The sequence below is a fragment of the Sebastes umbrosus genome, chromosome 13 (assembly GCF_015220745.1).
Source record: "Sebastes umbrosus isolate fSebUmb1 chromosome 13, fSebUmb1.pri, whole genome shotgun sequence".
NCBI classification, from domain to species: domain Eukaryota; kingdom Metazoa; phylum Chordata; class Actinopteri; order Perciformes; family Sebastidae; genus Sebastes; species Sebastes umbrosus.
Genome location: NC_051281.1, coordinates 28,517,057 through 28,544,256, shown reverse-complemented (window position 1 = coordinate 28,544,256; position 27,200 = coordinate 28,517,057). Strand labels below are relative to the sequence as shown.

Sequence of the window (27,200 nt, the reverse complement as noted above, 5' to 3'; positions counted from 1 at the left end):
GTGGAATCAGACTCATGGTTGTTTTTTACCTTGCCGTGTCGGAGTGAGCCGATGTGTGAATCTTTCGCCTGTGGGCAGAACTGCGTGTGTCTGTGTGTGTCGGGTGGAAGAAGCGGTGGGAACTGCTAGACGCACTCAGGGCTTGATTTGCCCTTCGTAAGCTCTACGTGAGAGCATCTCCATCTCATTTGTGCCTGCGCGAGCGTGTGTGTGTGTCCGACCCCGCCTTCCCCTCAGCGGCGCCGTCCAAGATCCGTCGGAGTGTGACACCGCCTCAGAAAAGTTCACCGCGAGGATTTCATTAGTCTTTTGGAGTGAGCACTTGATACGTAATTAATTAACCGGCGTTTAATCCTCCATTTCTTCTCACAATTGCCAAGGCCCCCACATCAATGCTACGGATCTGAGTCTCAACCAATTGGATTAGCGCTGCCTTGTGTTGAGTATTGTGCCAAGGCTAGACCTAGATTAGATGGAAATGCTTGCACCCCCCCCTCCCTCCCTTCCCACCCCACTATGACATCAGGCATCAGCATTTGACTGTCTCATCCTGCAGCGAAGACAGGCAGCAATGAAATAATAAAAAGGATAAGTCTGTGTTAGTGTGTGTTACACGGTCTCGTTCGTGTGTGTGTCTGTGAATTTGCAAACTGCTCGCGTGCGTAGAAGGGGCTGCTGCATATCTGCAGATTTTCTGTCTCATCGCCCACATGTGGGCATGTTTGTGTTTTTATGTGCATGCACATGTGTATGTGTGTACTTCCGTGTGCCTTTTTTTTTTTTTAAAGTGGCAGCGCACGATGCTGCTCCAGTTGGGAGCAGATGAGCTTGATGTGATCGTTTGCGGCAGCATGGCCTGCAGCCGAGAACGTAGTGAGCTGGATGATTTCATGAGCTAAAGAGGGGAGAGAGAGAGAGGGGAGGAGAGAGAGAGAGAGAGAGAGATGAATGAGGAGAGAAAGGGGGCTGAAAGAATGACGAAAGCGAAAGAGAGCTAACGAGAGAGTGAGAGAAGGAGGGAACATAGAGAGAGAGAGAGAGAGGAGAAATAGAGCCAATGGGAATAGGGGCATACGAAGAGATAGAGCGAGAGGGATGATGAGCTAAAGAGGGCAGAAGAAGGACAAGGCTGAATTTACAGTCAGAGCAGACATGCACAGGGAAATTTCATCAAGACTTTAATCACCCTTTGCCTCAGTCACAACAGAAAATAGTCCCGTCACCTCCCCGCTACTCTGATTATCGTCTGAATCTAACATGAATCTAACATTCCTCTCATTAAATTTGATGTGAATTTAAAATGCGCTTTCAGGTTCTTGTCTGATTTGTCTGATTGAAACTATCAGTTCTTTATTCACCCCAATACATCCAGGTTCATGGGATTAGATTGGTGGTGACATTATTATCACATTATGATAATGGCAGACAGGTTTATTCAGTCAATGCTGCTATGTGTCTGCGTGGCTAAAAATGTGGATTTTTAGCCACAACTCTCAGTTGAAGTGTGCTTTTTGCACTCCAAATTGTAATTAAAACCACTTATCGCTGCTCTAATAATTGAGCGTTAACTTAAAGTTAAATGGATTTAAATAATGGATTTAAGATGTTTGTGTTTTCAAAGAGCACGGTGGTGATTGGTAGTGGTGGTTATTAGACAGCTTTGGGTATTTGGGGTGACCCAGCTTTGCCCTGGCCTGTTTCTGAGGGGTCACCGGGGTCCCTAAACGCAGAGGCGCCCCCTGTCACGGGTGATTAGGGCGCACGGTGGTGACGGGCATTAACCAGCCTGTAACCCCGGCACTGTGATGATGGCTTCACGCTCCACGGCAACCTGGCGGATGGCAATTTACGCTCGGCATTTAGATCATCGCTGCCTTTGTATCTCTTCTTCTCCTCTACATCCTCGCTCTGTCCATCCGTTCATTCTCTAATTCTCTTGCTGCGTGCAATACACTCTCTCTCCCTTCCTATCTGTCTCTCTGAGATGCCTCTTCAGTCTCCTGTTGCCATGCCTTTGCTCTGTTCCATTATGAGTGGCCAAGCATTGTCTTTTTGCAGCAGTGCATTGTGTAGTAATTACACCCACAGAATTGAACAATGTTAGCGAAGCAGCTTTCAACGTGTAGTTTTTTCAGCTTTACGAGGTTTGATACTGGACTACAGATAGTTCCTTATTTTAACTCAGAGTAGGACTATTTCTAAACATCTTAAATCTTAAAAATGGCATAAAAAATTACATTAAGTTGTCTCTCTTTATATTAAATGAACATATGCTTACAGCTAATCAAAATGACAAGAATGTTATCAACCACTAACACCACTCTTGGACTGTTAGCTAAACTAGCCTACCATATGTTAGGCTACTGTGAAACTAGCTCCTTGACTGTTACGTTAGTTAAACTACCATATGTTAGGCTCCTCTGAAACTAGCTCTTTGACTGTTACGTTAGCTAAACTACCACATGCTGCTCTGAAACTAGCTCTGTGACTGTTACGTTAGCTAAACTACCACATGCTGCTCTGAAACTAGCTCTTTGACTGTTACGTTAGCTAAACTACCACATGCTACTCTGAAACTAGCTCTGTGACTGTTACGTTAGCTAAACTACCACATGCTGCTCTGAAACTAGCTCTGTGACTGTTACGTTAGCTAAACTACCACATGCTACTCTGAAACTAGCTCTGTGACTGTTACGTTAGCTAAACTACCACATGCTGCTCTGAAACTAGCTCTTTGACTGTTACGTTAGCTAAACTACCACATGCTACTCTGAAACTAGCTCTGTGACTGTTACGTTAGCTAAACTACCACATGCTGCTCTGAAACTAGCTCTTTGACTGTTACGTTAGCTAAACTACCACATGCTACTCTGAAACTAGCTCTGTGACTGTTACGTTAGCTAAACTACCACATGCTGCTCTGAAACTAGCTCTAAATGCTAGCCCAGTCATCTGTAGTTGGAGTTTTTTCTTGCTGTTTGTTAGTTTACATCAGGAGAAAGAAGGAAACGGAGCTTTATCAGTCTTTATCTGGATTGCAGCTCACAATTGACTGTCTTGTTAAACACTGGGTGATTTCCACTCTCTTGATTTGATAAACAGGAGAAAATTAAGTTAAGGAGGGTAAATTAAGTTAAGGAGGGTGGGGGGGTGGGGTGACTCGTGATGTGTTTACGACGCGGGGGTGGGATTGTGGTTGGAGTGTTGCGTCGCATGCTAGCGCTAATTTTACAGGTGGCTCTCTAACACACACAGACACAGGCAGACACTCAAAGTGAGGACACTTCTTCTTTCACACACTTCTACTATTTGTTTGAGACTACATGTGACTTGTGTGCGGTGTAAGGCGCGTGTGTGTGCGTGTGCGTGCTGGAACATTTTTTACAGACCCACTCAAGCTGTCACTTTGGTCTCAAGCGGTAGTTTGTCACAGCCGGTGAGTGATTTTTCCTGATGGCCTTTTTCCCCTGTTGCGGAGCCTGTTTTTGCATTTGTGTGTGTGTGTGTGTCTATGTGACTGTGTGAATGTGTGTGTATGGGACCAGTCTTCTTCAGCCCAAAACCCCATCTTAACCACATCGCCAGTTCGACAGCAGTGAGAAAATAGACTCTGTAATTCACAGTCGAGACGGAGTGAACGGTGAAGGAAAATCAGATGTAGCGTTTCCCCTTTTTCCTTCTTGTTTCTCTCTCGTTGTTTGTCTGCAGAAGGTCACACACAAGCTGAAGTAGTGGGTTAATCTTTCTCACTAGTTTTTCTCCTTTTTCGTTCTTGTACTCCCCCGCCTCTCTCTCTCTCTTTCCCCCCCTTCCCTGCCTGTGAGTCTTATCTGGTTTGCTGTAATGCCAGCTAGTTGCTGACTAAATCCATTTGTGAGGGTCTTGTATGAACCAGGTCTATCCCACCCCCCCAACCCCCCTTCCGCCACCGTGTTCCCCCGGGCCCAGCATTACGGATTAGCTGGTTAACTCTAGCCAGCTAGTCTGTCAGCCGGTCCAGCCTGGCCTCGTCTGGCTGGGCCGAGGAGGGCCAAGTCATTCAGCCAGCCTTAGCCGATTCAACAATCACATTCTGTTTAAATCCAAGTCAGGCTTGCCGGGGACTGCAGCTTTGGCATAGTGAGTGTGTGTTTTACTCCGCATTTAAAGAGGAAGAAGAATTTAAAGTTTAAAATGACTCCAGATTGAAGGAGGAAGGTTTTTTTTTCTGTCTTCTTTTTAAATGTCAAGGAAATGTTGCGGCCAAGTTAAAAAAAGATCTGTTTTCGGAGGCTTGACAAGGAGATTCTGTGTTTTTTTTTTTAGCTTCAGCGTAGATGAATGTTGATGTGCTAATGGGGGAAAAGGGAAAGAAGACGGGGAGAAGGGAGGAGAGAACGTAGATACAAGTGGCAGACCTAAATACACCTTCTGTGTGTGAACTCTGCACAAACACACCGCATCATGCCAATCACTACAAAGTAAACAGTGTTAAGATGGTTAATGGCATCCTGCTGCAGGATTGTAAAAAATCATGTGTGTTATGCTAACAGGTTTATGAAATGAACACACACGCGCACGCACACACACACGGGCACAGGAGCACAAGCCTTTAAGGAGCTTTGTCTGTAATGTGCTTTTCGGTCTCCACCGGAAAGCCATAGGTCAGCTAGAGAAGGAGAGAGAGGGGGAGAGAGAGGAGGCGAGATGGAGGGAGGGAGGGAGGGAGCGAGTCCTTGTTAACATGCTCTTTGTGTCCGCTCCCATCACCGTCTTATTGAAGCAAGGGGATTCGGATCAAAATGATTGGTAGCTGGGAGGGTGGAAAAGGAAGAGAGAAAAAAAGAAAAGGGACAACTGGGAGGAGGAGGAGAGAGAAAGCGGCAGACTATGCAGAGCTTCATTTTTCAAAAACTATTTCAATTGGGATCTCAGCACCTGCCTTTCAATTCCCCCTGCAGTTGATGGAACAGCTTCAAGTGCAGCAACAGCAAGAACGGGGGACACGTTGAGGTGGCGTCGGGGAGAGGGTCGCCGGGTGGGTTCAGTGGGTAAAAGGGGTTTAAGGGGAAGAAGGTAGCGGCTTGCAGGGTGGCCGCCCCGGAGAGGAGGAAACTGGGTATGATGGGGTGTTGTTCAAGGGAGGGGAAAGAGGAGGAGAGGCTGGAGAGGAAGCAGAGGGGAGGGGAGAGGAGGGGGTCTCGGCGTAGTGAATGCGGGCCACCGCGCGCTGGCGGGAAGCCAAGCTGCTAAGCCCTGGCAGCTCGTTAGCCTCTGTGTTACTGACCTGATAGACCACAAGCCCCTACTACCCCCCACCCTCCCTTCTTGCCCGTTCCCTGCCCCTCTCATCATCTAGCTGCAGTTCCCGCCAGCAGCCTCCGGGGGCAGCGCAGATAAAAGCAGAGAGGCGGAATGGCAGCTTAATGGGCGTCCAGCTGATTGAGCGTCAGCGAGGCAGCCTTTGCATTTAGTCTGTATGTGTGTGTGTGTGGGCCACACATCTGTACAAGTTTGACACAAGTAGAGCTTTCTTTTTATTAGAAGTGCAGTTTTCCCACTTTGAAAAAGGCCTCGCAGCATCTGCTTACAGGGCCCGTTTTGTTCCTCCTGTCACAAGTGGGACGTCTTGCACCGCCCCTCCAGATTCCTCTCCCAACATCTGCTGCTGTCCCTTAAACACAGTGTTTAGCGGTGCACTTCTGTTTTCTCCTGTGTTTAAATGTTTTTTTTAGATCCTTTAAGCTCTTTTCATCTAAGGGCCATTGAGGTATTTATCACCTCCCTCTGTTCCCTTAATTTCACTGCCTCTCCTGGAAAAGTGCCTTATTTTTTTAAACACTTTCTCATCCCCTCCTGTTTACATCCCCTGAATATCTTTTTTCATGTTGTCAGCAGGCCTCTCCTTCTTCTTTAAGCCTGGCAGCCAGTTTGGCTTTTAGATCTGAAGCATTTGAGGGCTTTTAAAATCCAAAAAGTGTGTTCTTTAATAACCGGCTACCTCTCTCTGGAGTGTCGTTAGTGCTAATGCACGATAAGCCGCTGAATTTTCCCGCGGCTTGCCAAGATGGCCGCTGTCATGGCAGTCGTCGTTGTTTCCCCTCTCTCGGTCTCTCTCCCCTCTCCACACCTCCCTTAACTGCCTCCTTCATGAGGCCCATCAGCACAGTTAGAGGTATTACAGTCACAATTACTCACGTTAATTGACTTTGGGGATGTGAGATATTCCGCCGGAGCGGTAGCGTCTGAGGTGATGAACAGGTGAATTGTGATTTTATTAAAGGGGATATGACTCATATCCTTCCTCGGCGGAAGGCTTTCGGGCGCCTCTGTTGTCTTTGGGAACTGGCTGTTTTTCTGAGATAGTCTTAAGGCATATACGGCAAACACAATATCCTCAACACATCCCTTCTGTAGCAGAGGCTCGCAGTGACAGCTAATTCTAACCGTGTCTCTCTCTCTGTCTCTCTCTCTCTCTCTGCCTGCTGTAGCTACATCTAACGGCACCATGGAGGGCCTCGACAACCAGGAGGGGGGAGTGTGCAAGACCAAGTCCATGAAGATAATCATGAAAGTGGGACAAAGTGAGTATTGTATTATTGAATTACGGGCCGTGAGTGCCTGCAGGCATGAGCAGGCACCCACAATGCAGCGCCAGTACATACGTACTCTGAAAATGTCCTAATAAGGTCACAGGAGGCTGTGCAGCATACAGCTCCATCGTCTCCATGACACCTGGGGGCTGCGAGGGGGTAGGAGATGTAATCTAGCGGAAGCCTAATGCGCTGAAAAATACACACACACACACACACATTCGCACACTGTTGTGTATGCTTGCATGCACACTGGAAGCATCTGCTGTTATACACTCTTTCAACTAGAAGGCTTTCTACACATGCAAATCTAGTTTAGAGGCACACAAACAACATAATTCTCACGAGTCATGACCCTGTATGTGTCACACACACTCACACACTGTCCACACTGAGTGGGCATTCTGCACACTGCATCCAGAGCACACATGCACAGTAAACCTATTCTTGATTACAGCGATAATTATTCATAAATCAGCTGCCCCGGCGGCTGCCCAGAGTGGTCATTTCCTGGGGGTCGGCCCTCTCTCGTTGACACCGGCTCCTGTTGTTATTGAGAATCTGAGGTCAGGGAATTAATCGAAGCCGTCGCACTCGGGAGGTAGAAAAGAACAGGTGCTGAACAGTCCTGGAAATTGCTCGTGCTGCTTCATAGTACTGAAAATCAGCGAAGCAAAGAGTTGCTTACAAGTCAGTGGCTTTATTAAATGAAATGTACTATTTTGGTACGGTGTGTATATATACTAATACTAGTGATTCTGACAGCAGATGCTCGGTGAATGACTTAGCGTGACTGCGTCGGAGTCTGCTCAGCATTAGAACCACCACACATACACTGACAGACATGTTGGCAGCACTCAGAACCAAATGGACCCGCTGCAGAACCAAAAACAACCATTAGCCGCTCCTTATGGTTGATTAAAGCCATTTCTGGGTCATGAAGATGCTTTTATGTGGATCTAGTTGAAGATAATGTGGCTGCTTCACTTTTGAAGCATGTAGAGGTTCAGATTTTGGTATTTTGGTTTGTTTTTTTTGTATGAAATTCCCTCTCTGTGTTTCCCGGGTAGTCGCATGTAGGTTTGTTGTTGAGACAAAACACCAGCAGTTAACCTACACACGACAACAGGGATGGAAATTCCCCCAAAATCTGAACCCATCCCCTTACCATGAGCATCAACAACACAGACTCCCCAACAAAGAATCCCCCATTAATGCTCATTCATCTTCATTTTTTCAGATCCCTCTGATCCTATTTCACCCAAAGACAACCCCACCAGAGTACCCTATCCCCCCAAGCACTCCGATGGTAAGGAGACCTACAACCCCAACGACGTGCTGGAGAAACCAGGTGAGATCACTCACTCACAGCTTAAAACCCCGGGAAATTGGTAATTGCGTCGAGGATTTATCGAAACAACTTGGCATTTGGGGCGGGCGATTGTTCGGCCAGCTAAGAGCAGATAGCGCTAAGTAGGCGTGTGTGTGTGTGTTTTCAAGAGTCCCTGAGTTGTGCGTGTGAAAGTGAAGGAAAGAAAGGTCAGCGATTCATCAGCCAGTAATTGAATGTTGCCCATAAAACCGATAGGCATCTCCAGCCTCTCAAGGACTTAGAAGGTATCTCCACGTTGGCCCCATTCCAGCCTTAACCCGCCGCTTCAAGTGACATTTTCAGGAAAATGATCTGATCGCTGTCTGCCATCTTTTTAACGACCTCTTCTTAGTACAGACACGCACTTGTTTCTGCGCCGAACCACAACTCAGACGGCTACGTGCGGACCTGCTCTTATCTCTAGCTATTATATTGCAGTTAAAAATCTCCCAAGAAAATCAGACCGGCAATTTCCGCAGCGAGCGGTGTTGAGAAAAAAGAAACAGGAAGGGCCCAAGAACAAAAACAAGCTGACCTATATTAACAGTCCTCCAGTCCCCGACCACCCCAACCCCACCCCATCCCAACCCCCAACGTGTCCTGGCTCATTGAGGGCCAACCTCACCTGACTCTTTATGTTTCTGACGTTGCACATGCAGATCGGCCAGTTAAATCCATGCTGGCAGCGTTCTCTGCAGACATCAGCATCTTGCTCTCTCCATTCTACCGCTTTTTTTTTTTTATGTCTCATCCGTCCATCCCGGCAGCTATCAGCAGCATATGGGCGTCAGAGTGCTATGGGCTGAGCGTCTAAGGCAGCATAATCCCCTTGTAAAACAACGGAAGGGTCCCTGCTTTGGGCTGCCTGCCATCCTGTATCCACTCCCCCCTACCACGGCAAAGGCACTTTGAGGCCCTCAGAAGAGCAGCGGCCCGACAGGGAGACGCAGTAGTCCTGGCCGCTCCTGTCCCGGGGGGGGGGGGGGACAGAACACAGCCGCCCTCGAGGTGTTGGATGTGAACCAGGATGTCCATCGCTGGGAGTCAGAGCCCAGCCTTGGCTTTCATAATTGATGCCTCATGATGACATCAAATATTTCTTTCTTTATTTTCTTCCCTCCGGGGGCTGTTAGTTAGAAAATGAAGTTACTTTATTTTATGTCTTTCAAAATGCAATTTATCTAAGTGCCGTTCGCCTGTATCTACCGCAGCCATTGTATCTCCTATCAGGCTTGCGCTTGCCCTAGTTTCAAGGTTGCAGTCTTCACCGGCTGAATTTGAATAGCCACCGATCGAATGTGACCTTTTATACAAAAGCTCTCTATAGGCAGGAGTCACTGTCAGCCACTGTGCTGCTGGCCCTGCTCCCTGCACCTTTTTACCGTGACACGATGAAAAGATTGTGAAGAATGAAAAGGGAAAGGCAGGAAAAGACTGTCGAAAAACACCGCTTCCCTTTCTTTCCTTTAAAAGGCGTCAGTGAGCTTCAACTGAAGTGTTTTTTTTTGGATGCTCGAGCAGCATCTGAGCCCCCCTTCAACACCCCTCCCCTCCCCTCCCCCCAGCTGTCACAATTGTGCATTAGAATAACTTTCCAAAGCTGATAATCCCAAAATCACACTCACTTCACACAGCAACTGGCCAGAGGTTCTCTTTTTTATTCTTGACACAATGGCTTTCTTCATTTTTGGTCTCTCTGTGTAATGGCAGCCTTTTAAAACAGATATAAACCCCACTGCCTTCAGATGTGGTACGCATGTCGTACAAACTAGTTTGTTTAGAGCATAAGTTTAGACAATAGAACTTGTATGTGAGAAACAAGCCTGCGAACACACGGCTCATTTACTCATTGTATCATCCCTTCCTCTCCCCTCTGTCTCCAGGTGTAGCGCCCAGAGAAAGCAACGACAACGACAACGGCGGCAAGTCCTCCAGCGTCATCGGCTCCGAGGTGGCCATCTTCGTCGGCATCGCTTCGGGCAGCGTCATTTTCATCATCATCATCATCATGCTGGTCCTGCTGCTGCTCAAGTACCGGCGGCGGCACCGCAAGCACTCGCCGCAGCACGCGACCACGCTGTCTCTGAGCACCCTGGCCACGCCCAAACGGAGCGGAGGCGGCGGGAACAATAACGGCTCGGAGCCCAGCGACATCATCATCCCGCTCAGGACTGCTGACAGCGTCTTCTGCCCGCACTACGAGAAGGTCAGCGGCGACTACGGCCACCCGGTCTACATAGTTCAGGAGATGCCGCCTCAGAGCCCGGCCAACATCTACTACAAAGTCTGAGGGGGGAACTTTTGAAAGCAAGAGACGAACTGGAACAATACCGGGCAGAGCGGGTTTTTTTAGTTTCGGCCGGCGCCGCCGGCTACGCCCGCAAATCACTCTCGCTCTTTCTCTCTCTGTCTCTCTCTGTCGACTCCTCCTCCTCGTCTCTGATGTTTTTGTCACTACTTTTTTTCTTTATCAAAGTTTTGCTGATACCTTTGTTGCTCTGGTTTGGTCCCAGTCGTTGCGGACGGGAGAGAAGGCTGCTGCCGCTGCTGCTGCTCCCTGGGGCTCTTGGGAAATAGAGAGGACGATCTCTTCTTTCCCCAAGTGCTGCTCCCTGTTTGCTTTTGTGCACTGCAGCCAGCATTTTTGGGGGAACTGAGTGTCAGAAAGTTAGACGCACAGCGTTGTTTTTTCTTTTTCTGGGATGGGACGGATGGACGGATGGACGGATGTATGGACGTGAAGGTTTACTGGCATGAGAGGAGGGGAAGGAATTTTTTTGGCTTCACCTTAAAGAGAGACTACTGCTTGGAAAAAAGAGAGGGAAAGAGACAAAAAAGCGAGTGAGAAGGAGATGTAAGGGAGAATACTACGGGCTGACCGTGAACTCACAAAAATGGCTGCCCTCCCGTTGATGCTCACTAGCCAGAGAGACTCTGTGGATTTAGGCAGTCGGAGAGAGATTCTCACAGCGATCCTCTCTGGGACTTTCCTGACTGACTCACGGAGATCACCCATTCACCCTGCCACCCACATGCTCACCATCACATACACACATTCACACCCACACACACAGACACACTGTCTTCACCAGTCAATGTGAACTGTTTGGGTTTTTTTAAGTGTGGATTTCTCCTCATTCCCAGATATGTTTTTCAGAAAAATTACTTCTTTCACGTGTTACTTGAAGGTCTTAAGGAAGAAAAATAAACTCCCCTTTTTTTTTGTACTGTCAACATTTAACTGATGTTGTGTTTGGTTTTCATATCCTGGTGTAGTTCAGAGTTTTTTTTCTTTTCCTTTAGTGACATGTCATTCAAACAAAAGTGACCCGACGGTGGCTAGGAGTGGCGAGAGCGTGAAAAGAAGGAGTGAGTGTTTTTTTGTTTTGTTGACAATTCTGCGCCCTCTCGCTATAGGGAATAGGGCGCATGTCAGGTCTGCCCAGGTGGGCTCCTGGGAAGAGTGGAGGACGTTCATATACATAGAGCAGCACTTTTAACCCCTTTTTGGTACCTCCACTCTTCGCAGCAGTCAAAGAGAGAGACACAGTGACGACTAGAGAGGGAGAGCGGCCGTATCCCGTCAGATTTAGTAAGTGAGGGCTACAACCTGGGCTTTTCACGCGGGAAAAGTGTTCGGGGCAATAAGAAATCCAATTCGCCTTACTGCCGTTTTTCGCATCAGGTGAAGAAGAAGAAGTGGCCCGAGATCAAGTTGAGGTTAGCGTAGCTGGCTGAGACAGCTCTAGGTACTGTAACGTTTACCCCCTGGGGTCCAATGATGATTAAGGATGCCCAAAGGGCCACCGGTGCTCTCTCTATTCTTGTTAAAAAAAAAAAAAAAGCACAGGGACATCTTCTTACATTGTCACTGTTTCTCAATCTCCATTAGCATTTCCATATTGTGAGTTCTTTGATTTACTTCTCTCTCTTTTTTTTTTTTTACAAAATAGATGTACATTTAAAACAGGACATTACGAAGATGAAAAATTACGAAAAAAAAGTAAAATAAAAAGCAGAATTTATTTATGATAGACACATAGAGCACAGGTGTTGTCAGGCGGTATGGAGAAGAAGAAGAAGAAGTAATGTTAATATATTATGGTATAAGTGCACATTATGCAATCTAGGTTTTTGATTATTTCATATCTCTCGACCCGCTGAGTCCCGTATTTTCATGAGCTCTCGTCCACAGACACAGGGCCCGGCCCTGGGAAAGAGGACTATAAGGGGAGGGCAGCCCCGGCCCCGGACCCGAGGGAGTGGACTTATCTGACCCAAAATAGCTCACATTGGTGTACACAAGGGCAGAGTAGCTGTGTCTCCCACACTCACTCAGTGTAGCATCTCCCAAAGGATAATTCTCATGAACACCCAGTGCCCCCCGACTCTCCTCATACACACCTTCCATGTTCTCTGTGCATGTGCGTATGTGTGTGTGTGTGCGCGCGTGCGTGTTGAGCAAGTCCATATTTCAGTGACTTCACCTTCATTAATATCTTTGGCTTAATATCCTAGTCGTGACTTAAGCTGTTCCCATAGCATGTATCAGCCCATTATCATCATTAAAGAACATCAAATTTCACCGAAAAGCCAAGCCTTGTATGATCTGAGGTTTGTGCCTCTAAGAGGCTACAAAATCTGCAAATATGCAATTCTTATTTATTTTTTTAATCAATTCTGAGAAAAAAAAAAAAACCTATGGAAAGTGTTCTTAACCACTGAAAGATGTAACAACAAACAAAATGACACAAAACTAGCAAAGTACGTCACACAAGCCTGCTGTTAGTTTTTATTTCCTGCATTCTTTGTAGTATTATTTGAACCTTTTTTCTGTTCTAACCATGTGCCGTAGTACAAAGGTAAACTGTGAAAAATGAAACCATTAAAAAAAGCATATATATCACACCTGAACAGGTATTTAAAGAAAAGATGGAAAAAAAAGATACACACACACATCCAACAGAGAAATCAGCTGTTTAGTTGCTGTCTGTCTGCGGCAGAATATGACAATCTTATTAGTTTATTTGAATCTGACGTCCTTTTCTTAGCTGCCTCTTGACTAACGCTCTCCCAACATTGACCAGGTTCTGGGTCAAAGCTGTTCTGAAAATGTTCGTAGCGATGCTGTGAGAGTCTTAGCACAAAGGCTAGGAGAAGCACCTCAGGCTACTGTAAAATGCCTTGCTCGTATGGTCAGCCCTTGGTCACTTGACTCAGTAATTTTGCACCGTACTTCTGTAGGTAAGAAAACTGTAAATACATTAATGTTTGTATTGTATATGGATCCTGGGTTGTTACAATAGCCTTATTCACCTTTTTAGGAAAGTAAAAGGAAAAAAAAGTACAGAAAAAATGGAATACACTTCAGTAAAAACAGAGCATACTACTTTTTTGGTAAATAGCTTATGTAAATATTGACCAGAACCCAATAAAAACATTTTTTTATAAACTCTTAAAGTAAGATGTTTTGTATAAAATTTGAATTTTTTGCTATGTATTTTAGCTAGTGCTCGATGGAAAGCCCGTGTCCTCCCCACTCCCTCCCCTTTTGCACTGTTTCCATGGTAATTTGGTTTTTAAAAAAAATGAGAGAAAAAGTTGCCAAACCGACTGCTGCATATTTGTGCCATAAGTGTGTACCATAAATATTTATTGAATTAGTTTCTTTTCTTTTCTTTTCTTTTTTTTTGTTCTGTTTATGATTTAACTTCAGTCCAGTTTGTAAGTAACACAGTATTATATTTGCATTGTTTGTTGGTCTGCCCCTGGTTTTCTTTAGTCATGTCATGGTCACCGGGTGGCTGTAGCCCTCTTCTCCCCCCTTCCTTGCAGTATGAGATGGCCAGGCTGTGAAAAATGGTTTTAACATTCAAAAATTTAAAACAAAGTTCAAAGTGAGGATAAATGACACACATTCCACCAGTCTGTTACAAACTGAAAATGTTTTTCAATAAAATGTTTTTCCTATGGACGCGCTGTCTGCCTGTGTTGCTTTGTTCTGCTGCTTTCATACCGCATGAATAAATAATGGTTCATCGTTTCACACGACTTGACAGTAAAAGACAGTTTCATTTACTGATTTCTCTCAGTGTACAATCACTCCCACTTCATCCATCCATCCACCGCCTCAGGCTCCATGTGGCCAATACTGTCATTTACATGATGTTTTTGGGGAAAAAAAAGAAGAGAAATCACATCTGCACATTGAACATTTTACTTTTAGAAGAACTGAAATAAGAAAACAGATTTTTTGCTCCTGACGTTACCGGTGTGGACGAGGCTTTACTGTGCTGCTATAACAGCCTCCAGTCTTCTACACCTCAGTAGAGTTTCATAGTTCGGGGAACTTCGGGTACGAAGAGGAAGTGCGTGTCCTTTTGGTCGTTCTCGTGTTTGTTTTGTAAAACAGGAAATGTCATTAGCTTCTGGTGCTGTTTCACAACGACTGGACCAACAACACACGTGAAATATGAGTTGCAAAAGTTCTCTTCTGTTTAAAATCCTGGCTATTCAGCCACAAGAGCATTAGTGAGGTCCAACACTGATGTTGGTGATCAGGCCCGACTCATAGTTCATCTCAAAGGTGTTGGATGGGGTTGAGTTCAGGGCTCTGTGCAGGCCATTCAAGCTGGAAAAAACATTCCTTTATAGAGCTGGCTCTGTGCACGTCGGGGGCATTATCATGATGAAACAGTGTGAGGACCTTCCTCACACTGTTGCCCACAATTTTGGAAGCACACTTTTTAAAAACTACTGTATGCTGTAACACTAAAGGGATACTGCAGACAGATATCAAAAAGAATAGTAAAACTGATGGAGAACAGATGAAACATCCTGACTTTTATTCCCTAAAATGGGCTCAAGCCTCCAAAACACTGGATTCTACACTTTACTTTCATTTAACCCTGTCTGGTAAATAGCCACGTCTTTCAGACTCCATGCCCAGAGTTTGTAATAGTTTTCTGCTACCTGACTTCAGGTTGAAGCCGGGTTTGCATCGGTATTAAGAAATTTCACTAGTTCTCTCTCTGACAATGCCAATCGTCTGTGTCCATGTGTGTCATGTGTTGGATGCATTATATGTAGATGACGAGTTAACGATTACTCATAGATAAAATGTAGCAAACCGGAGGCACCGGTCAGGGTCTTAAGGCGCCAACATAAACATGTAGTCCATTTAATCAAACTCTGGTGCGGACCATAACAACCTAGCGTGCCAAGCCAAGCGTGACAAGCTACACTGTCAGCGAGTCGCTGTTGAAATGTTGCTCAAGTGCTCAACATAGTTACGTTGTTGAATAGCACTGGCAGCGTTGCCAGATGGGAAATGTCAAACTATTGTACCAGAGGCTTAAAATGATCGGCTTTTGAGGAAAATTTACTCCTTGATAAAAAATAATTGTTATGTTTTCGTTACCTTAGAGTGAGCTGTGTATATCTATATACGGGGCGGGTCCTCTCTCCATGGAGTCTAGTTGCTCCGCCATGTTTTTACAGTAGACCAGAACGGACAAACCAAACACTGTTAACTTCTCCTGCTTGGGCCGGAGTCGACAACGCTCTCTCTCTCTCTCTCTCTTGCTTCACCACTCACGTCCCACATACACTCTACGCACTGACTCTGCTCTGGATGGCTCTAGAAAGGGCCATTCGTGTTTTTGCATCGGCCACCGTAGCTCTCCAACACGCTTGGCGCACGGGAGAGGCTTCAGTTGGTTGCAATCTCCTCACCTCACCGCCATATACCGCCAGATCCTACACACTAGACCTTTAAGGCCATAAACTAAGCTAATTAAATAAATAACTGAGCTTACTGGTGCATTCAAAGCTATCTCTCGTGCAAACTCTCTTCAAATATGAGCATCGAGCAGCTGTGCTCGCGTTCAGTCGCGTTCATAAACATCACACCCTACACAAAGCATGATTGGCTGGAAAGAGATCACGTGACAAGAGATGCGTAAACACAAACGTAGGATTAAAATGAGACAGCACAGACTAAAACCAACTACTAATTGTAAGCGCCACAAAATGGTCAAATTATTATACATTACAGCACTTTTGGCATAATTGATCGTACAGAAGGCACATAAATAAATATAAGTAAATTGTTCCCTGATATTGTTGGCTTCAGTGCGCCATTGGAACGCTGAAAAAAGTTGAGATCCGCTCGAGTTTGATTTGCAGCACGTCACGGCCGTCCCGCAGCGAGAACTGTTGGCTGTCAGTTTGTAGCTTCTGTGTCGCTCATCGTGTGAACACAGCATCCCAACACAGTGAGTGTCAGTACACGGTATAGCGAGTAGCGAAGGTGTGTCTGCTGTGTGTAGTATGGCCCACTCTTTGTTGATGTAATATGGAGGCAGTGATTAAGGGATCCTGTTTCCTATCAGTGGGATGATGGTTGCTCTCTGAAACAGAACCAGCACTGGGCCAAACTGTCACTAAGCCGATGAGTCAGTCTCGTTGTTTCGTCAGCCAATATATCCAGGCAACTAGACTGTATAACCGGCCATGCTGCCAGTGAGTCAGGAGGACAACCTGCCAAAATATAGCCAGGCAGAGACACAGCCATAGCAGGCCAGACAAGCTAGCTAGCGCCAGTCATCGAGCCACCAAATCTCTCTCCTACAGCCCATCAGCTCACCGCCATAACTGTTCAGCCAAAAGAGTCTGTATGCCAGGAAATCGAGCAACAGGCAAGATTATAGCTGTGACAGCCAAGCATCCAGCTAGCCAGCTTTCTTGACCAAGTCTAGATTAGGGCTTTATTTTAGCATCAACACTCGGTCACTGGGTCTGTATTTGCTTTCTGAAAAAAGGTTGAACCAATGAACTTGAGATTAAAACCTTGCAACAAGGTTGGAGGTATCAGCCTATCAGAGGAGGTTCCTTATACTGTGGCTAGAACGTATTCTTTGTATTAGTATTCTTCAACTCTGCCATTTGGCCACACCACTCCCATTCCATTTCCACAATTTTATGGATGAATAAATTGAGATGACACCTCACAAACATAGGCCTACCCTGGCCTTAAAATAGTTGACATTTTGAGAAATACTGAAATGCCTTTAAAGGGGAACAACGGCCATTTCTAAAACATTTTACAACATATTAGCTTAGAGACTAGAAGTATGGGGGAAACAGCTAGCGTCACTCTGTCCAAGGTTTACAAAATGAGTCTGAGTGAGTAACATGATATAACCACGATGCAACCATGTGTGTGTTTGTTTTATTCATACACTTTTGGTCGGCTACGTATTAACTAGCTTGCTTCCCCGTTTTCAGTCTTTGTGCTAGGCTAAGTTAAGCTAACTGGTTGCTGGCTAAAGTTTCACACGGCAAGAAATCAAATCACCACGCCCCCTTTTGGGGGATAGAAAACAGATATCCCATAATGTCAATGCAATTTGACATTAAACAAACGTTTGATTTATACACGTCTAATAATTGTTTTGCAATCTTGCCTGAACCTGAGCATTTGTGATACCTCAGACTAATAAATGAAGGTTGATCGCCGCCATGTTCCTTCAGTCTCCCCCCCAGTGACGATCTATACATATCTGACTGAATCCCGTTAGGCTACGTGTTGTCTGTAAAATAACCAACGTATTAACAGCCAGCTGTTTGATCTATAGGCTGATATATAGTTGGAGATGACAGTCTGCTATACTGTATGACTGTACTGCAGCAGCCTCCCACTGAAGCTAGCTAGGCTAACTTATCCATCAGTGGTAACTGTCACAACATCTTTTGTCTTGCCATTTACCACACTGACAGTGATTATTCATGTATCATAATGTTCTTCAAATCTCAGTGTGAACGCCTCGGTTAACCTGCTACACAACAGCTTTTCAGCAGTTTCCTGTTTAATGTGACACGGCCTTGGCGATGACGCGATGCTGGTCTGGTCCATACATATATGTAAGCCTTAGCCAATGTGTGGTTTACTCAACACCTGCTTTGCATTGATGGATTACTGCATTGCAGGTCTTTCTGTTATTTTAGCGACCTCAGTATTTTGACACTCAGCACCTCGAAACGATAGGCCCTAACTATAAAAAGCTGCCTTGTTAGTCCTGAGAGAAACATTACGGCTAAAAGAATCCTAATGGAGCATAAAAACCTCAGAGTTGGAAACTCACCATCCTTTTTCTTCTTTTTCATTATTATCTAATGCGTCGCTCTATTCTTTGCCACATCACAAGTATTAGGGATATTAAAGCCACTGGCTATATATTCATCATTTCTAACCACATTGTCTCCACAGCCTTCTGTTTATGAGGCTGCAGCTCTGAAAATGAAAATATCTTCACGGCACCGCATCTCAGCTCTTGACTGTTTATCACAAAAAAAAAAAAGAAAACTGCCTGAGAAGCCAAGATGAAAAAAAAAAGAAGCAGGAAACAAAAAGAGAAAACAAATTGTGAGGCTCCCATCGCTCGCTCGCTCTCTCATGGTGGTCCGTCATCTCGCTCGCGTCTCGCTCACACACTTTGATGAGGAAGAGGAAAAGGAGGGAGGGAGGGTGGTGGGGGGGGAGAAAAAAACTTTCTGATGTTTTTCCTATTTAACGTTTCCGTTTTATCTCCCTCGCTTTCATGCCTTGGACCGCGGAGTGCTGTTGAGAGGCGACGAGGCGTTGCGGGTGTTTAATGGGTTTTTTCGTTTTGAGGAAGCTGAAGGGTTTATCATGGGGGAGTAGTCAGGTTTTTAGGCTCTTAACCTCTCTCCACATGTCTGTAATTTAACATTGTTCAGAACCAGAGGGCCAGTATCTTAAATGCCCAGGAGGTTCCTGTGTCAACGTTGAGTATGTTTGGTAGGAAGAGACACCCGCTGGGACTTTGGTTAGAGTTGTTTGAGTAGGATGAAATCTCTCTGGAGGCTGCTTTGAATGCAGACCGGTGTGTGTTGGCATACTGTACATATCTTGTTTTTTTGGGGGGGGAGGAGAGGGAGAAAAATGAAAAAAAAATGAAAAAACATCTGAGAACTCTTTTTGCATACTAACATAACAACTTCAAGATATATATGCACACACGTCGATCACTGGAGAAAATCCCTGTGTGATCCAAGATGCACACTGGGTTTGATGTTCCTCTGCAGCATCCGTGGGCAGAAAGAAGCACTGGACTCGTTGCACAGATAAGCTCCACTGAGTTAGTTAATAACCCAGTCATGCATACTGTGGTGTCCAACATTCTCTCTCCCGACTCATCAAATACCGCCGCCTGCTCAGTGGCGGCCCTATATGCTTGACGCTCTATAGGTACCCCTCTAGCGTCAGTTTTGGAAGTGTCAGGGATGCCGTGTCAGTTTCCGTTTCCTTTCAATTGTCAAGTGAATTTTAAGCGAACTATTGAAATGTTGCAAAAAGGAAATGCAAATTAGGCGTGTCTCCGTCAACTGGTTTGGAGCACATAAACTAGGGTATAACGTAGTTTGGTCAGAAGTTGACACTAGCCTACAGGTTATGCTTTACACATGGCTGTAATCCACCAGGAAACACAGTAGAAGAAGTAGAGGTTGCGATGAGCGTAACAATATATTCATATTTCAGTTTTGGACTTGTCAGTGATGGTGAGTCACTACATGCATAAACTTCCAATGTAGGTTTATTTGGGAAACAAAAGAACTTGGTGAGGTTTAGGACAAGAGCATGGTTTGGGTTAAAAATAAGTTTGTTGCATAAAGTTAGTCTTCTTTTTATGTAAAATAAGGACATTTGTTATGTAACTGGCGCTAGGTAAGTAGGTAAGTTACGTGACTTGGTTTCACATGGGTCTCCTGGGTCAAAGTCTGGGTTTGTTTGACCCATCCAGTCTCACTCTTTACACTACGTTAGTTGCTCCGACCGTCTAATACTGGCGTGGATGGGTTTACATTGGAGTTAGTTGAAAGCCTGGTGCGTCTCATAGAGACACTAAAGGGTCCCACTGACAAAGCGTCGGTATTGGATGAGTTGGGAGTGAGAATGGGCTGTTGTGTGAATGTGAATGTGGAGTTCCATCCCAGTTTCTCATGTGGAGGGAGTAAACAAATAAGTCATATGGGCGCACCAACCTCCTACAATAAGAAGATGATCCCACAGAAACTTGACTCCTGCCGTGTGACTCATCCAGGAATATGGATTCCACTGGTGGGTGTGCTCACGTGGCAGATGTTCGTCATGCCAATGAGGATTTTACATGAACAGTAGACTGTTGGTGGTCCTCATTATACACATTACATCAGTCACATTTTGCTGCATTCAACCATGTCTCTGTTAGTTTAGCATCCTCTGTAAACAGGTAGCATTAGAGAAGCACAATTCAAACACACTTAACATGGACAGTAGCTTTTAGAAGGACTGAGGACAACGTCTTGCAGCATTAAATGATTTTTGGAAACTTGTGGTAAGCAGAACAAGCTGCTAAAAGACTAAAACAATTTACACATCCGGATACTGAGCAACATTAGCATTCGTTTGGAGCGCTGTTTGTTTCCACCTGATGAGTGAGCATCCCAGGTCTGTTTGAATAAAAGATATAATGGTAAGTGAGGAATTTCTCTCGGCAGAGTTAAGTACAACAGTACGTCTTTAAGTTCTCAAAGTGTCCTGGCTGGCGATGAATATGAAACACTACCAAACAGAGAGTTTCAGTTTAAGATGCTGTTCTTACTCATAAACGTTTGGGTGGTGGCGGTGACCTTGTTGACATGCCACAGAGGTATGTAAATACAGCCAACACCTTCAGCTAATGGACGAGCGGGCCCGACCGCACATGTACACACACTTCTCAAAAATGTGTTTTCCCTCACCTGTTGCTCTGCTCTGGTATTGTACAGACAGACAGCTCCACCCCTCTCCTTTGTGTGGATGAATAGAAGGTGTTAGCATCTGTGGCTCACACTGTTACGTGTCGAGAAAGGAACAAAACAATCGAGCTTTGAAATCACTTAATCCTCTAACCGTGCCTCTTCGACTGGCTTTACCTATTCCCAGCCTGTAATTAGGCCTCATTTTCTCCGTCATCCTCCCACGTTCCTGACATTTTGATCACACGTCACAACCCAAAATCACCCTTCCTCTTTGTCTATTTTCACATTTAGTCATACAAACATGTGACTGTCTGTCTGACATAGTGAAACTCTAAACACATTCCCGTGCCCCTTGGCGTCATTTTACTTTTGGCATCAAAACCACTATAGTAACCTTTGGGGCCCGGAAAGTCCCGGTATTTCACGCCCTGGGAATGAGAACGGGCTGAACCTCTACAGGGACGAGCACTGACAGAAGTGATAGTGATGTTAGTGGCTAAATGTGTACTATGTATTAACTCATATTAGTATTTCATCTTGTCTCACTCAGCTATCATTAAAACACACATAACTCCTTTGTATATCAAATTCCAAACTTTTAATTTGTGTTTTTTGTCAAATATATTACATATATAATAAATCATTTGGTGAGGTAAGTAACTCCACTTTAAGACACCCACTAATGATAAAAGGATTTCATTCACTTCAGTTTCATTTGAGAGTCAACATGAAGATCTGCATAAAGATGTACAAAATGAATAAAATAGTATAAGATATACCCCTCGGCGTCACTTTTCGGTCGTAGTTAACATGTGCTTAAAGTTCATTATTGATTCGTGTACATAGACACAAATTTCACGTTTTTTCCGTGATAGTCAGCATGAAATCAATTCATATGGAATCCACGTAATTGTGAACCAGGAAGTATAGAGAGAGGCGAACGTTGCATAGGGAGGAGACTGGTGTCCGTGTCCCGTGTGAAACCAGAAGTCAAAGTTGATTTATTTGTCACGGAACTTCCATACTTAAGTTATTTTAACCCAAACCATGATCTTTTCCTAAAGCTATCTGATTAGTTTTTGTCACTTAACTTCCGTACTTGAGTTACACTACTTCCAGTGTTATTTAACCCCAAGCCCTGATCTTTTCTTAGACCTAACTAAGTAGTTTTATTTTGAAAAGACTGGAGTGGAAATTGACGCGCGCGTCACGTGTTGCTGGACATTAGTAAGAAAAAAGCACGAAAAATACCCACCCACCTCCCCTCCCACCTGCCCTGTGTGTCTCTTTCACTCTTTATTATACGTCACCACATCACTTACTCTGAGCGCTGGGTGGGTATTAATCAAATCATGTATTTTTTTATGTAAAATATCGAACATTGAATGACATCAGATCTAAAGTGTTATTCCTTCATTTAGCGTAGAGATTTCAAAAGAGGCAGATAAAAAAAAAAATACTTACCTGCTGCAAGAAGTGAAAAAAGTTAATTTCAGACCCTGTGCATACGACATAAGAGGTTTACTTATAACCACGCTACCTTTGCTTCTGAAAAACAACAGTCATTATTCTCACGGTCACAACAGGTCGTTTCAGGCATTTGAACAAAATGCTTTCATCTAGGTGGTCAGAACAGACCTGAACTGAGCTATTCAGTTCAGAGAGAAAGTAGAAAGTAGTTACAATTAAAAGAGATTACAGCGAGGTCGTTTCTGGAGAGACATGTTTGCTGTTACATTTTTGTCATTTTGGATTCTTTGAGCACCATAAACAGAAACATCTCAAAAATAAAACTATCTGCACGATTAGTAGAAAGTAGAAAAAAAACATGTGAGCTGATCCTTTAATATCTGTATTCTAACAGTTTAGCCTGTCTGATCTCATGGTTCTACCAACTGAGGGTGGGACTTTGAAATGAACTGAGCTGAGTCTATGTCACCATCACATGTCAATCAAGCTCACTGACAACAAATCAAGGGGTGCGTCGGTGCAGGAGCCCCTCCTTCCCGCTGTCCTTAACTACCCAGGAGCTGTCAGTCACCCTGTTGTCATGGGACTCTCCTTTGCCTTGAACTGCTCAGCTACCTTTGTTGACGGAGTCACACCAAGCATCATTAGAACTGTGTCAGTCCCTCCATAATGGACCCAGAGGAGCCACCGCACTGTGTGAAGTTCGCTGCTCTGCTGCTGTCCCAGTGGTGAAACACACACAAACACACACACACACACACACACACACACAAACACACACACACACACACAAACACACTGATGTTGTTGTTTTGGAGATGTTTTTGTAGCAGGGGTGAGACTTTCATTATGTTTCACTGAGAAAACTCCCATTTCCCAAAATATTGTGTTCTCCAAACCCTATTATTCATTTGAAAACAGGTCACACATACAGCATAGTATATAATTCCATTTTTCAACAGATTTCCTAAAACAGCTGGACACTAGTTTTTATCAAATGTTACTCAAACAGGAGAACAGCAGTGAATTGATCCGTATTTGGTGCTCTAGTGAGTATTTGTGGCAGCAGGACGGTGTATGTGAGATTGAGTCAAATAGTGTGTTCATGGTAATGAAGGAACACGTCACCCAGTACAGTGTAACAGTGTGGCCAACCTGATCTCACAGAGATACGTGAAATGACCACGACCACTTAACAGCGCATTACATGGTGGTAGCATGTAATATGTTCAAATTATGTGTTTGTACCACAGAAACAATGCCAACGGAAAGTCAATTGGGACCCTTTGTCGTGGTGGACACGGATATACCCAGGTTCAACGAAAATAGGTTTTAATCAAAGTCCGTGTAGGGAGGAGGTCAGGGTGGACAGATGGATCAAACATGGGACGTTCACCCAGGAGACCGCTGTTCGTGTCCCGTGTGAAACCAAAACTCAATGTTGACTTATATTAAATTATATAGGCTTATGTAAGTTAAGTTACGAAACAAAGATATAGGCTACTTATTTGAACCCAAACCATAATCTTTTTTTTTTCCCTAAACCTAACCAAGTAATTTTGTTGCCTAAACTTAAATTGTCTCTGTGGTGGTAGCACATAATTTTAAAGGGATCATATCATGCTCATTTTCAGGTTCATGCTTGTATTTTGGGTTTCTACTAGAACATGTTGACATGCTGTAATGTTCAAAAAACACATTATTTTTCTCATCCTGTCTGTCTGAATATACCTGTATTCACGCTCTGTCTGAAACGCTCCATTTTATCACATTTCAACGGAATGGCAACGGAGTGCGTTGCTAGGAAACAGTTTGGGTCCATGTTTACTTCATGTCAGCTGATGTCATTCACATACACTGCAACAGGAAATAAACTGGGACCCATTTAGTATGTTTACGTTTAAAACTGTGAAATTGTCTAAATATTGTAGATTTGTGACATCACAAATGTACAGAAATGTACAGAAAAACATGTACAGCTTGTTTCAAACGCACAGTTTCTGAATACGGGCTGTGTGTATTTCTCCATGGATTGAGTGTTTTGATACTTTCACAGTATTTATATATCACTTAAAGCTGCTTTATAATAAAAAAAGACAAGAAAATCTCACTTTTTACAATATGGGACCTTTAACACATGACGTGCCACCACCATATATGACACAGAGGGATAAGATATATGAGGCTTTAGATACACACACAATATTGGTGTAAGCTAACTATTATTATGCTACTATTCCTTAAAAACTAGATTTTGACTCAGGATCCCTCTAGACCAGGGCCACAAGATTGGGTACTAAAGTCTTAGTTGATATTGTACTTTAGTTAGAGTCTAATTTGCATTCAAATGACATACAACCAGCTGATATGGACGTTGCTCACTTTGCTCGGATGGTGATCCAGCGTTGGATCCAGCGTTGGCAACAGTAATGCACTTTTGAAAAGAAACATACACTCACAGTGGTAGTTCAACTAATTAAACTGTCAAGTACCTGCAAGTTGATTTTCACGTTGTTCTTTCCATGAATGGAAAACTGCCTGAAAAGTAGGAAATGGTCCGCAGTAATTTCCTCTTGCATGATTTCAGTGAAAAAAAAGGGCTGCATTTAATGGTGATGGCTTTCGTGAAACCATTGTACTATCCATGTGACCATTTCATATCAGAGGGAATGGAGGAAAATCTGAAATGTAATGGTGGTGTATGTGTGATGGCATTATTTAAAGAGTCTCTGTAAGCTGCTGGTTGGGCACCGGTGTTTTTGAAATTGAATGTGACCACTGCATTGCGGTTTTGGGGGGAAAAAATTGGATTGGATGCCTAAAGTGTCTGAAATACCACCACCATTCCAAAACTAATCTCCATCACCTCGGAGAGGAGCGAAGAGGATGATCTCACAGCATGCAGAAAGAAGGAATGCTATTCGAGTCGCGGCCCGACTACTTAGCTTTCACTCTACTTCTCGCTTCTCCCCCTGATTTCCAAAAGTGGATTGACCTTCTTACTCCAGTCAGCACAGCAGAGTCACTCCCCATTCTTTCATCCGAGGCTCCAAACTCATCTCTTCAAAAAGTACCTCATGCTACCCTTTTCACACATAATCATATCCCTTCACCTACATCTCCCTCTTCCACTACTTCTAATGCGATCGTGACAAAAGAGAAAATCCCTCCCACCTCTTCTTTCCTTCTTACCACCTACTTTTTCCAATTCTGTTCTCATCACCTGTTTCAGTTGAGGGTGACAGTTTATTACTTTGAAAGCCTTAGTCCTATTGAAACTTACGGATAGATAATAATTTTCTCCACTCGGATGTCTAAAAAGTAAAACGGAAGCCAAAGTTTCCTGAATTTCAGACTGTAGAGGATATGGCTTTAAAGCAGAACATTTCATAAATTATAAAATAAACCTGGGGCGAGAAGTTGAGACATTTGGCTTTAAAGGGACTCTATGTAAGAATCCGAAATTGTTTGTTAACAGCGACACCTGTGGCCGTTAAGTCAACGAAAGTCAGCGTCCTGTTGCTCGTGCTTGTACTCGCTCTACATAGACATGAACGAGCATCGCTCAAAATAGTGAGGTGACACACGTCAGCTAAAAGCACAATATCACTCAATATTTCAGCTGCTTGGCAGTAATGTTAGCTGACCAGACGAAGGTCTCTCCATGAATCAATGCTGATACTGTGTTTCCTGTTTCAGCCTCCCGACCGCGGTCAGAAGGAACAGGGGAGACACCGGAGTTTTGGTCAGAGACGATAACGTTACTCAGCAGAATGAGACATGACACAGGAAACCTCTGTTGGTCTGTAGGAGCTGCAGCATTTATTTCTGCACAAACTTCCACTGTACATTCACTAGATATTCTCAGAGCGAGAGAGCGGGTGAAGGCAAGCAGGCAGAGGAGCAGAGCAATAGTGATGGGAATTCCAGCTCTTTTTAGTGAGCCAGATCATTTGGCTCAGCTCACCAAGAAGAGCCGGCTCTTTCGGCTCCCAAACAACTCTTCGTTTTACCACTTCTGCCTCTTATAATTCAGCCAAATTTAGCGCTGTTTTGACCTATGATTAGTATGTGTGCACATATATCACTTACATTATTCTATATAATTATACTAAACCTTATAATTTCCAGAATACCATCATTTTACATGCTGCTTCGTTTCAAACGGTCACTCATCTTGTCTGCTATTCGCGCACCACACTCTCTTTATCTCTTTGGAGTGCTTGTGGTGCGGAGAAGATCATCCTATCATTCTGCCTTGAATTAATACATTTAAAAAAAAAAAAAAACAGCCGGCTCCCATCGTTCACTTAAAAGAGCTGGCTCGTTCACGACCGACGCATCACTACAGAGCACAGCATCGTCTCCGGTCCGGGAGACCAAAGCTACGGTCTCCCCTGTGTCTTCTGACCACACGGGCTTCACTAGATAGAACTTTGTGGTTTTGGTGCTTTCATGCTGTTTGTGTTGCAGTCTGAGTCTGAACAGCGTAGCCACACGCGAGCGCGCATGGGACACTGACCCGCAATGATTTATACGCGATAGGACTTACAAACAGTACATTTAAACTGTATAGTATTAAATACACAAACAGTCTTCTGCTGAGGTTGGAGCAAAACTGATCCAATGATTGAAAGAGTTTGTAGCACTGAGTCGAGGTTGTAATGTTTCCATTACACGATTATACTGCAGTTATTTCGCTGATATGAGTAGGCGGGGGCAGGTGAGAGTTGCTGTCAGACTGTGACTGTGTTTGTGCATACATCAAGCTTTTCATAGCATTGTACCATACCCGTAATGCATCAGCAAGAATCTTCTAATGCAGCCTGTCTGCACTGACTGTCAAAAAAGTTAAGAAAACTCAAAATTTCAAGGTAACGCATTTTCAATTATTAATATTTGTAGATTTTGATTCCGAAACTTTCAGAAGTCTACAAGTTTAGTCAACTAAAACTATTTTGTTCACATAACTCACTTTTCTT

The 27,200-nt window shown here is 44.3% G+C and overlaps 1 protein-coding gene across 2 annotated transcripts in view; it reads left to right on the top strand.

Moving 5' to 3' along the window:
- efnb2a (ephrin-B2a) overlaps nt 1-13,918 on the top strand; it is a 31,044-nt gene extending 17,126 nt beyond the window's left edge. For both annotated transcript variants that reach the window (XM_037789913.1, XM_037789911.1), the window contains 3 exons: nt 6,471-6,563; nt 7,813-7,923; nt 9,828-13,918. In XM_037789913.1, coding sequence (XP_037645841.1) covers nt 6,471-6,563; nt 7,813-7,923; nt 9,828-10,234 — 611 coding nt within the window. In that variant the 3' untranslated portion in view covers nt 10,235-13,918. The remainder of the gene's footprint in view (nt 1-6,470; nt 6,564-7,812; nt 7,924-9,827) is intronic.
- The last annotated feature ends 13,282 nt before the right edge of the window (nt 13,919-27,200 follow it).